Source organism: Epinephelus fuscoguttatus, linkage group LG23, assembly GCF_011397635.1.
Source record: "Epinephelus fuscoguttatus linkage group LG23, E.fuscoguttatus.final_Chr_v1".
Taxonomy (NCBI): Eukaryota; Metazoa; Chordata; class Actinopteri; order Perciformes; family Serranidae; genus Epinephelus; species Epinephelus fuscoguttatus.
In genome coordinates, this window is record NC_064774.1 from 13,319,371 (window position 1) to 13,331,639 (window position 12,269).

Here is a 12,269-nt window from a genome sequence, read left to right on the forward strand (position 1 = left end):
ATGTTATTGTAATATGTCCCTTAAAAGTACAGAGCCAGATAAATGGGCTGGGCCAATATATCAGCTGACATTGCAGCTTTATAAGTGTGGATGTCTATGTCAGCCGATAAGTAACCAGAAACTGCAGTGAATAATTAAAAAACAAATATAAAGGATTCTTATGGAAACTGCTTATTTTTTGTGATATGTTCATAAAAACAGATTTTTAAAACTGTCAGGTCACAAGATCAGTATTGAACTTACACATCCATTATCAGTCGGGCTATATAGATAATAACACTGCTTCTCAGCAAGGAGGTCTCACACACACACACACACACACACACACACACACACACACACACACACACACTGACACACACAGGCGAGATGACCTTTGCCATGTACTGCTCTGTATCTGAGTTATCACCAGGTTCAGGGTAAAGTCCAGCTGCTGGGTCAGATACAAGCCGCACTAACATTGTCACTATTTGTTACAACAAAACACCTTCTGAAAAAAATAAGGCTGTGAAAAGAGACAACAAGGGAACGACGAACATGGACACAACGTCTTCATTTATCAAGTAAGTGAAAAAGTACTTTTGGCCGGTTGATATTGTATTGATTTGCTTCATGATCCCTTCACTTGATCAACAATCCAACAACACTGTGTTGTTGAAGCTGAAATTTACTCAAAGGACATGTCATTTTAAGCTATTTCATATTATGAAATTTGACATTTTTATTATTTTATTGTGATAAATATTGGTCATTTATCATGGCTCAGGTGGGTCCTTTTTAACAGAAGACATTTTGACATGTCACAGCAGGAAAACGTGTAAATAATGAAATTAATGACTGATTAATTCAATTTAACTGCTTCCGTTTGGGGATCTTAGTATTGTGTATGAGATAAAATGTCTGCTGTGAAAATCTCCTACATACAGCATCCAACACATTGAGCAATTTAATAACCTTTCTGTCTGGTCTTCCTCAGATCTGTGACCAAGCGAGTGTGGTCTCCACCACAACGTCCCTTCAGAGTGTGTTGTCAAAACAGGGAGACCAGGAAGGGTATCACAGCAGGGACCCTGGAGGAGCTGAAAGAGAGGGTGAGACTGTAATAGATATATAATGCAAAGAAATAATGGAAAAGGTTCTGATCGGGGTAAAGCTGCTTGTTGTAGCGTAACAAAAAAATGAGAAGGAAAAATGTTAAATAAATAAATACATGTGAAAATAAAGTATTAAAAATTAAATAAAAAATAAAATTAAATGGATAAAATTAAAGTAAGAACATAATAGTATTATGAAATAAATGAAACTTGCTAATAAAGGGAGACAGCTGCCTTGTTAGAGCCTTGATGATGATTTCTTTGCTTTGACCGACAAAGAACTGTTAGTCAAAGTATCATGAATATAAGGCAGTCAAGGCGGCAGTGGGAATCATTACAAAGCAAATGCAGCGACACATTAGAGCAGTATCCATCAACGGAGAAAGCTATGACGATGGTAAAGGAGTACCTACACATGGAAAATAAACTCCCAAAAGGTATGTTGGCCTACCTGTTATGTTTGGACTTACCAAGCTGATGAGACCTAATCAGGTACTGGTACATACTTTATCTTGTAAGGGGTCCTTGTCTGATAAAAGATGAAAACCTCTGCTCTAGCACACATGAATTAATCCAGAGCCAACTTGAATCTGTGCCGTAGGTATGCCAGGCCTTGCTGCTGTCCCTGTCTGCCTTGTCTCTGTCTCTGGTCTGTGAGGAGGACGGTACAGAGGTAGACTCCGACGAGTTCCTCATGACCCTGCCTGACAACACCATGCTCATGGCCCTGGAGCCTGGACAGACATGGAGACCACAGGCGGTATGTCTGACCACAGTAGTATCGTTACATAGCCCCATGTGATTGTATGTAATATATGTGACTGATGTCTCTGATCCCCCAGGGTGCAGTTGTGTTCAAATCTAAAGACCACGACAAGCCTCGGACCGGGAAAGACATCGCTCGTGTCACCTTTGACCTCTACAGGATGAACCCAAAGGATGTGTTTGGTTCCCTGAGTGTGAAGGCCACATTTCAAGGCCTGTACTCTGTGAGCGCTAACTTCCAGTGTCTGGGGCCCAAGAAAGTCCTCAGGTAAGCTCAGGGGAGGAGGTCATAACAAAAATTAGCAGACAGGACTTGGAAGCTACGCAATGTACTACTATGGACGGGGGCAGCAACAAAATGTATTTTAGCCACCTACAAAAATCAGTATCAGTTTAAGTGTGCGCTATATTTAGAAAACTGTCACCACTTTACCTTACAGTCATACAGCGATTTCTGACGGGGAACTTAAGCTATTGCATTTCTCTCTGCAAGCCAGACTCCATTGAGAAAAACCTAATTTAATATTGATGAACACTGGAGCTGCTGGTCCACCGCCACCTCCATTAATATAATTGTTCTCTTTATTATTGTGACTTTGCCGTTTAAAATGGTAAGTTCGGATTAAACAAAGTCACACAATAACGCAAACAAAATCACTGATCGAGGCAGTGGTAGACCAGCAGCTCCTGCATTCAGCAAGCCAAAATTACTGTTTTTGTCAATGGAGTCTGGTGGCTAGTCATAGTCAAGTCATTAACAGATTTCCAACTGGAAAGGCTGCCTGACTGAATGGTAAAGCGGTGAAAATACTTTCAATATAGCGCACACGACCAGTATAGTGCTTTGCTTCTGTGTCGGTATGCCTTCCTGCTTCTCCAAACTGGGAGCGCACTGACAGACATCTATTGTATGTAATACAATCCCACTTTAAAACTATGAACTATCCGACTGACCATCTGAAATTAAATGTGACTTGAGTTGGCTGCATACAAAATCATACTGATCACACTTTCTCGTTTTTCAGAGAAGCCCTGCGTGTAGCCTCCTCCCTCCTAAATGCTGTTGGACACCTGCTTATCACGTCCGCCTCCATGATCCGCCGCATCATCGAAGGCGCTGACCTTTGGCAGCCACAGAGGGCAGAGTACACAGCCAACTGGAACTGAAGGGGCCAAGAGAAAACTGTTCAGCTGTAACATCTGAAATCATTGTCGACTTAAAGGGTTACTATGGTTTGTTTGTGTCTACGTGACTAATGGAGACAAGTCGTGAAAGGTCAGGCTGCAATGCAATAGTAATGGGAAACTGTGTACCGTCAATTTACATCCACTAAAAGTGCTTTTTTTGCCACTGACAGGCTCAGATTGTTATTGTAAGTGTCCGACAACATTATGGAAAGGATCCCTACAGAGATAGACCTTTTTGTTAAAGAGTAAGATCCTTTTTGTTTAACCAGAAACAACCCCAAAATCAGTACCGCCAAACCCACAGACTCCATTTAAAGCTATGGTCTACGTTTAGAAAGACGATGAGAAAGATTTGAAAAAAGCATTCCCCCCACACACACACCCCTCCCTCCGTGCTCCATGATCCCTCCCTCCGAGCTTGTGTCCCCCTCCCCTCGGAGCCTCCTAACGAAACACGCTGCTGTGACAATGTGTTAACATGATAGCAGTTTTAGCTTACAATGCTAGAAATTAGGCTAACGTCTCCGTTGAACATGTAAACAAGTGTTGACAATATTGCAGACAAAAATGTTTTAACGCCGTCTAACCACACAAAAAAATAACAGCAGCTTTCACAGTCATAAGCCAGCATTGGCATACAGTTATCTATGTCACAACATCCACAATAAAAACGAAATATTACCTGTTCAACAAAAACTCTGCTGTATCAGCATCACTTTTCAGGCTCAGATCTTGCCGGAGATTTTGCCATCGGTCAAAGGATGACCCAATGTTTACTCTGCTTTGAGCCCTCAATTTGTCGCAGTTCCTCTTCGTTTCTGCTTTTTCAGAGGCAGACTTACGCTTCCTTCGGCCTTTGCGGTGGGGCAAGCAGAGGCTGCTTGCTGCTGTCGCTCTTTATTTTCCATATCGAAACTCGGCGGAGGGGGGTTGGGACGAGGCGGGATGTAGAGCAGAGGAGTATCAAAATGGAGCGAGGGTACTGGACGGAGGGTAAGAGAGAGAGAGTGCAAATTTGAGCAAGGAGTAACTCCCATGTGGACCGGATGGCTGTGATTGGTCAATTTCTTTGCAGGCCTGCAGCCACCAGAGAGAATGGATTTTTGGTTCCTTTTGCTCTTCACATTGTGTAGCTAGCACTATTGGGCCATAACCACCATCTAAATGATGTTAATGATAATGATCAATCTTTCTAAACGTAGACCATAGCTTTAAATAAACAGTAATTTTATTATTGTAAAACAAGTCATTCATGAAGTTGTGAGTATGAAACTCACAAAAACTGTCTTGATTTTTCTTTCCGCTGTTCCAACAATCACCAGCTCTGGTTTGGTTTAAATGAACCCTTAATTCACTCAGTTAGAAGTGAAAATATGCTGCCTCTATGCACACTAAAATTACTGTTTATTTAAATGGAGTCTGGTGGGTTTGGTGATAGCAAACAAAAAGAATCTTTCTATCTAACAAAAAATTCTATCTCTGAAGGGATCCTTCTACCTACAGTAACAATGTGAGCCTGTCAGTGGCAAAAACAAGCACTTTTAGAGGATGTAAACTGACGGTGCAGATTTGCCCAAAGTGGTTAAATTGCAGCCTGTATTGCCGCTGCCGGCTGCAGCGCTCAATACTGGACCAGTTTTTAAAAATTGTTGTTCATTCAGACACACACAAAAAATACCAGGTTAAAAAAAAACAAAATTACCCTTCAATAGGAATTGATAGGTCAGTCTGAGATCTTTTAAATCCATTCCTATTATTGAGCATCTCATTTGATAACCATTATATTGTTTAACTGTTCTGCAGTTTACCTTTTTAGCATGGGGTAAAAGAAACCACTTTTTTAACATGCCTATCTGTTAAGGTGGTATTTGTAAATATTAACAATGATAGTCTCATGCAGGGTGACTGTATGACTGTGCGCCATATTCTTCTTGACTATACGTCAGGTTAAAGACAAGCTTTACGATTCAGTGTTAGAAAATGTCACGAGTAACAACAGAGGAAACATGAGTTTTATAGGTTTTTTGTGCAATATATTTTACATAATATTCTAGGATTATAATTTATTTTTTGTCAATCTTGTGTGAATTATGTGTAGGCAGTGGTGTGGTCATGATACTGGGATTTCGAGCTCTGAAACAGTGCAGTATCATTTTTGATAATAGGGAAAAAGTGACACTGGGGGCATAAAATGAATTGTTTTTATTAAACAGGTTAAACATAACAAGGCTGTAACATGACATAGACAACTGCTCTTTTCTCAGTTAGTAGCTCAAAACAACAGAATGATGTTAATGAGACAGTAAGAAAGTGCAGCTGGTATTGGTCCATCAATACTGCGGGAAATGTGTATTGAAACCATTTAAAATATTCCAAATCGATATGTATTGATTATTTTATATTATTGACAACACTAGTTGGCAGTTTTTCTAAGATAACAGGTGATAACAACCTTTTATGACTGATGTTATGGTCTTAAACACCACTGTCCTTTTTGAGAAATTGAATATAACGATAGTGAGAAAGTTTTCACTAATGTTAGGATTTAACTACTGTAATCACAAGAGGAGTCATGTTTGAACAAATTCAACTGTTTTACTTGAATGACAATAAAAGCATCTGCGTGGCACGAAGGGATTCGTCAGTGTAAAACTTCCATCTACATTGTAAATGAGTATCTTTCTTATCTCTCCTGTTAACAATCATGTGAAGAAATATCACAATAACATCATAACAACAATACTTTCTGAATAAAAGAAGAGGCTCATTCACAAGAACGTGTCTTAACTTGGCAACTTTTTCTAAAAATTACATTTTACAGTTCAAAATGTCAACGCAAAAATTAAAAATCACTTAACTGCTTCGGCACACTTTCCTCACCGCCACAGCTTTCACTCATGTCAAGCAACATCTGCCTGGTTGCTTTGTCATTGCCGTCACTGCCTGCCGCACGTGGCTTTGTCTTCAATAGGTCATTCAGGTACTGCTGGTACCTGATGTTGGCCACCACCTTGCGGTGCTGCTCCTGAGTCATCCAGCGTGGCCTTCCTTTCTTGACCTGATAGCGCCTGTCACCGAACCACTGAACCAGTTCGTAGCGGGGGATTTCAGTCATCATCGCCAGTTGGTCGTAGCCGTGGTTATCTGGATACTGGCAGTGCAAGAAAGCTGCCTTCAACATCTCCCTCTGAGCTAACGTCTTTGTACTGCGTGCCCCAGTGGGAAGCCTGCATGCTTGTACTGCATGATAATCACGGTGTTGGGTGACGCTGGGTGACCCGTTGCAACACGAGGAATATTGAGCATTGCCACGAGCCCCTCCAGTTCACTAAAATCAGTGACGACACCATTGTGGTTTGTTGACCCTGCATGCACGTCTTCCTGCAGCCTAGCCTCTAATTGTGTTTCAAGGCCCCTTTCCACAGGGGTCGTAAGATCATCTGAGGTGGACGGGGGAATGGCGTCGACTCTTTTTAGCTGTGCTGTGAGAGGGGGCACAGTTTCAGACTGGGGGACAGGAAAAGGACTTGGATCCAGCGGCTCATCAGGAACCACACAGCTCTTGTGGGCAGGCCACTCTCGCATGGGCAGTAAACTTCTCTTATCTTTTGCCTTCTTTCTTTTTCTAGGGAAATGTGTTGTCTCAGACTGAGAGGATTTCTCCCCCTCGACTTCACTTTTTGTTTCTACCTCTTCTGTTCTCTCCACAGCAGCCTCTTCACCTTGCTTCTTTCTCTTCATTCCCTTCTTATCTGACACTGTCACCCTTTTCCGCCTTCTCTGAGTATTCCCTTTGTCTACTACCCTGTCCTTCTCTTTCTTCACCGGTTGCTCCTGCTTAATTTTTCTCTCCAATTGCTTATTAGCCTTCACATTTTCTCTCGCCATTCTTTCCTCATCTGCCCTTTGTTCCTTCCTAATCTTTTCTAACTTCTTTCCATCTGACTCCTTTTCCTCGCTTTTGCATTTCTTATTCTCTCCTTCATCCTCTTCCCTCATCCCGTTTTGCAGCTCTTCCATTCCCCGACTCAACTTGATCTTCTTCCGAACATCGCTGATGTCTTTACTGTCCCAGCTGATGCCATAGCGGAGCCTCTGCACCATGAACCACATCTTCACCTGGTCTGGGTGCAGGGCGCAGCGCTGCGCCAGTGCTGCTGTCTGTCCCTGTGTCAGGTATGGGAACCTGTTGAAGGCCTTGTTCAGCTCTGCTTCTCCGTCCAACTGTAGGTCGAACTCGTTGGAGCGCACCCATATAAGCTTCTGACTGTCAGAGACCAGCGGAGACACACTGCACTGGTTTGGTTCACAGTGAAAGCCATCGAGGCAATGATTGTGTCTGGTGTAGTCTGTCCAGGAGCATCAGGAGTCTTTCTGCGAGTCCTTCATCAGCGTTTTGCCTCAGCTCTCTCATCTGTGGAAATGATTCCTGCAAAGAGAGGACAAACAGAAAGGGTTCATACCCAAGAAAAAAATGTATTCAATATAAAATAAAATGCAAAAACAGAAAAGCAATTGTCTAACGTACCTTTCATCTTTTCTTAGTAGTTATTACGCTACATACTGTGACACTGTGGCTGCTGTGAATATCCCTTTAATATTTCAGTCAGGCAACTCACATGTGAAATGTTTATTTCAATGCAGAACATAGTTTGATTTTGGCATCTCCACTCCGACCTCATCACTCCCCGCAGGTATTTTTACATGAAATATAGAGGAGTGATGATAGCATGTTGCTTAAGGATCACTGTATAAGATTTAGGGGGATTTAGTTGCATCTAGCCGTGAGGACTGCTGATTGCAACCAGCTGAAACTTGTCCTGGTTAGAATTCCTTAAGTGTTCAAGCCGAATTATCCACGGAAGCCTTTTGTTCTCCAAAACAAATAGACCCAGCGATTTAAACCAGACGCTCTCGTCACAGAGGGGCTACAAACTCTGGTGGCTGATGCAAAAATGCAAAAAAGCAAATGGCCCTATCTAGAGCTAGTGTTTGGTTTGTCCATTCTGGGCTACTGTAGAAACATGGTGGTGCAACATGTTGGTCTCAGGCCCACAGGAAAGTAGCTCAGCCTTGCAGCAAATTTTTCACAAAATCCCTGTTGGCCCAAAAAGCATTTTACCCATAGGCCACCACTTTAAAAAGAAAAAAAAAACACCTGTAAAACTGTTGACAGGACAACTTAGACTGCAAACCAGATAAATTATAAATCATTCTATTCTGAATTTTTGAGGTTTTATATTTGTAAATCTTTCATCAAGCCAAGAAAAGCTCTTTAAAAGCTGTAACATCATCACAATGTAAAGTCTATTAGGTGATTATACACTAAAGAAAAATTGCCTATTATATTAGGCCTATATTCGATTCTGGCAATATATCCCCCTAAATCCTACACACAGGACCTTTACAATTGTTTTAATGGTATTGAAGTATTTATTAGGTAAATGGCTTCTTTCAGTGTTAAATTGTTATTTCTATATTAATGTGGTTTCAGCATTTAAGAGCAGGAGGTAGACCTAATTCACTTCATATACTGCTCTTTAGTTTAACATTTAATGCATCATATTTGATTTGTGGTGTTACGTAGCAAAGTTATTTGTGCTGAGTTAACGTTAGTCTACTTTATAACTGAAACCCCACAATATAATAATACTGGTGGAGAAAATGAAATGCAGTGGTAGAAGAAAGTGACATATAATATAAATACTCCTTACTTACCAACTTAAATATAACTGGCCGTGTTTTAATTCCATTTTAACATGCTGACCTTAGATGAATAGCACCAAATTAACAACGTCGACACTGGCATTAAATTAGACTTATTTTAGCTATAAAGTATAAAAAGTACTGTTGGCTCGCTAGCTAACTTTAGCTTTAGCTAGCTAGCTAAATTCGCGCTTAACTCTGACGTTCAATCACATCTTCGCATTTGCATAAGTGTTACCGAGTACACCGTGTAATAAAGCAACGTTACAAATTATTGATCACCATCACTGATCGACTGAGCTGCGTCTGTAACGTACGGTCCGCCAGCATTCCGGCAACGTTAGCTAGTATACGTAACGTAAGCTAGTTAACGTTAGCCAGTTTAGCTAACGTTAGTAGCCTAGCCTACGTGTTGACCGTTACCTCTCAGGTTAGCTTGCTAAGTATGCTAACGTTATGATGCAGTTAATTTAGCAAAGTTTTCATTACTTTTAGACACCGAAATGATCAGTAACTTGCATTTATAGTTTGTAGATCTTACCTTTGAGCGCACAAAATGTCTTGAAGTGTAACAGGAGATAATTTGTTCTGCTGATCCGGTTCAGTGGGTCCAGATAAGTTAACACCGCTAACAGTGTCAAGTTAATGGGTAACGTTTCATCTTCTATGGCAGGAATACAGTTTACTGTCTGTAACTCCAGGGTTTATCTATGACATGGGGTGGGATGCTCAAAATAATGCAAGGTAATTAAATATAAATTACTAAATTAAATATACCATCAGTTGCCAGTTTATTAGGTATTCCAGCTGTGGTCTAATGTGACAGCACTGTAATAAACCCTGCATTATCAGGGTTGTGTTCAGTGTTTGGTGGAAGTATTTTAGAGAGATGTTGATCCAACTTTATGTTCATTTTGGAGGCTGTCTTAACTAGAAAGTTATTACATATTACAATCCAACAGCTCCACAAACTCAGCCTCCAAAATTACAAAACGTTTAGGGACTGTTCTTTACTATCAGAAGAGGGAGGTGGGCGTGGTGTGACTGTTTCTTTGTTTTTCTTTTCTTTTCTTTTTTTAATTTGACCATCTCTGAAGCTACAAATATTTTTCCTTTTGGGGAACTTTTAAATGAGACAGGTAGGATAAATTGATTTTGATGAAATATCACAATTTTAAGATTAAGTTTGAATATGTTTCCTGAGGGAAGCTTTCATCACACATGATGTCCGAAATTTGAATATCTGACAGTAATTTCTGTTTTTACCATAGACGGTAAAAATAATGGACGTAGTTACCGTAATGTCACCAATTGGTTTTAAGGCTTGCGTTTTGAAGCCTCAAGTTCGGCATTGCGGCCGTTACCATTTGGCGACAGCCTGCCTCAAAGTGGCTCACCCTTAATTGAGGGTAACTTTAGGCCTTAATAAAATGTAAATGGCTGAGTTATATAAGAATTTCCCTTCAGTACAGTTGTCATGAAGTGAGAAATTAGCCATAGAGACCAAAACCAGGCTGTAAACGTGTATTTCTGCCGTACAGTTGGGTATTTTCACATGGGGGTCTATGGGAATTGACTAGCATCCGGAGCCAGCCTCAAGTGGCCATTAGAGGAACTGCAGTTTTTGGCACTTCTGTGTTGGCTTAATTTTCCAGCTGTAGAGGTTGCGGCTGGTCTGCACAGTTTCTGGCTCTGATAAAGAGTGTGATTTTATTTTTTTGAAAATTCAAAATACAATAATTTAAAGATGTATGTCCCTCTGCTTAGCCAAAATCAAAAACATTCGTAACTCCTCTGTGCTTATAAATCAGCACTTTAACTTTCATGAAGGTAGGAACTATTTAATCTGGGGGGCAACTGTGTGCAGATTTTGCTACGAATATTAACCTTTATTGAATGATAAGGCAAGATAAGATGAGGCTTTCTATGAGTGGCAGGGCAGACAGGGACATTATCATCCTGCTCTAAAAGGTGCAATTCATGTGTACACTGCAGTTTCTTTCCCAGGAAATGATACTGCTGGAGAGCAGTTCGAGCTATCACTCCAGACTCTAAGGGACCAGCAACAGGCAAACAGCTAACTCAAAGCCATTTGAAAATATTTAATTCCGACTCAGACACTTTTATTTTCAAGGACAACCCCAGGAATTCATTTCACAGAAACACAGGAGCAATTAATTCCAAGATTTTCCTGCTTTTGAAAACATGTCTGACAATCTTCAAAAGGACCAACATGTTGTCCTCTGCGACATGTGCATAGGGGAGGACAGGAAACCAGCACTGAAGACATGCATGAAATGTGAGATCTCCATGTGCGTCCAGCACCTCCAGGCCCACCTGACCACTCCTGTGTTACTACAAACTCATCCTCTGACTGAGCCTACGACTTTAGGTGGCACCACTAAATGCCCCCAACATGGCAAACTCCTGGAGTACTACTGCTTGGATGACATGACCTGTGTGTGTGTTTCCTGCGCCATTGAAGACCAGCACCGCCTGCACAATATGAAGACCTTCTCCACAGCCCACAAAGAGCTCCTGGAGAAGCTCAGCGCTGAGCAGCAGGACCTACAGGTGAAAACTGAGAATGTGAGTCTGGAGAAGTGGGAGAAGAGTGAGAGGGAGAAGCTGGCTCGCTCTAGTGTGCGCCTCATTAAGGCTGTAACTAACCTCCGCGACATTGCCCTGACCAGTGTCCACAGTTCAGTATCTGCCCGTATGGTGTCCATCAAAACCAGCAAGAGCAGCATGCAAGCAGCACAGAAGGAGAAGGACACCTTCAGGTTCCTACAGATGTATTCTCAGGTACATGAGGATATGGAGAAGGCCAAGGCTGTGGATCTGAGGAAAGGGATGGAGCCTGGCAGTGATCGGGACAAACTGGTTCAGAAGGTAGGACAGAATGGGGAAAAGATGGTGGAGCAAGCAGGCCACTTCTGGGGATCCCTGTTGAGTCTGGTTGACCCAGAGAACCACCAGGAGCTCATCAATACCAGTTCAGACCTGTTCTTTGAACCACAGAGTTTGGGCCCCGGCATGTCACTGTCCACAGACAAGAGGAAGGTTTTCTACACGAGTGGGCTGGGGCAATGTTCTGCCCGCGTGTTTTTCATTGAGAGTACACAGTCTCTTCCTAACTTACACAGATGTGTGATCGGCTTTTCCGAACACTGTGACTGGACCATCGGTGTATGTGACCAACATTATGTAAAGAAGTTGAAAGATGGAGAAGCCTATGGACTCTGCTGCAAAGGCAACCAGCTCAGCTCTCTCACAACGGAGTATCTTGAGGTTACAGACTCATCTGGCCCTTTTAAAAAGCCTGAGAGGACAGTAACTGAGGAAAGGCAAATGGTTTCCCTTCAGGCCATCAACCCTCCAGATGAAGATGTGGCAAAACAAATAGCCCGACCACAAAAAGTGGAAGTGGTATGGGACTTTCCTAACTCATTAATGTTCAACAGCATGATCAGCCAGCACCAGAGGAGAAAAATAGTCACAGTAACCATCAATACC

The 12,269-nt window shown here is 41.7% G+C and overlaps 1 protein-coding gene across 2 annotated transcripts in view; it reads left to right on the top strand.

The window, feature by feature from the left end:
* cideb (cell death inducing DFFA like effector b) overlaps nucleotides 1-3,891 on the top strand; it is a 54,649-nt gene extending 50,758 nt beyond the window's left edge. The window contains exons 1-5 of one of the 2 annotated variants that reach the window (XM_049568112.1): nucleotides 395-563; nucleotides 977-1,091; nucleotides 1,696-1,854; nucleotides 1,937-2,127; nucleotides 2,885-3,891. In XM_049568112.1, coding sequence (XP_049424069.1) covers nucleotides 538-563; nucleotides 977-1,091; nucleotides 1,696-1,854; nucleotides 1,937-2,127; nucleotides 2,885-3,026 — 633 coding nt within the window. In that variant the 5' untranslated portion in view covers nucleotides 395-537 and the 3' untranslated portion in view covers nucleotides 3,027-3,891. Of the gene's footprint in view, nucleotides 1-394; nucleotides 564-976; nucleotides 1,092-1,695; nucleotides 1,855-1,936; nucleotides 2,128-2,884 lie in introns of those variants that run through there. The other variant, XM_049568113.1, reaches the window with a different exon arrangement.
* The last annotated feature ends 8,378 nt before the right edge of the window (nucleotides 3,892-12,269 follow it).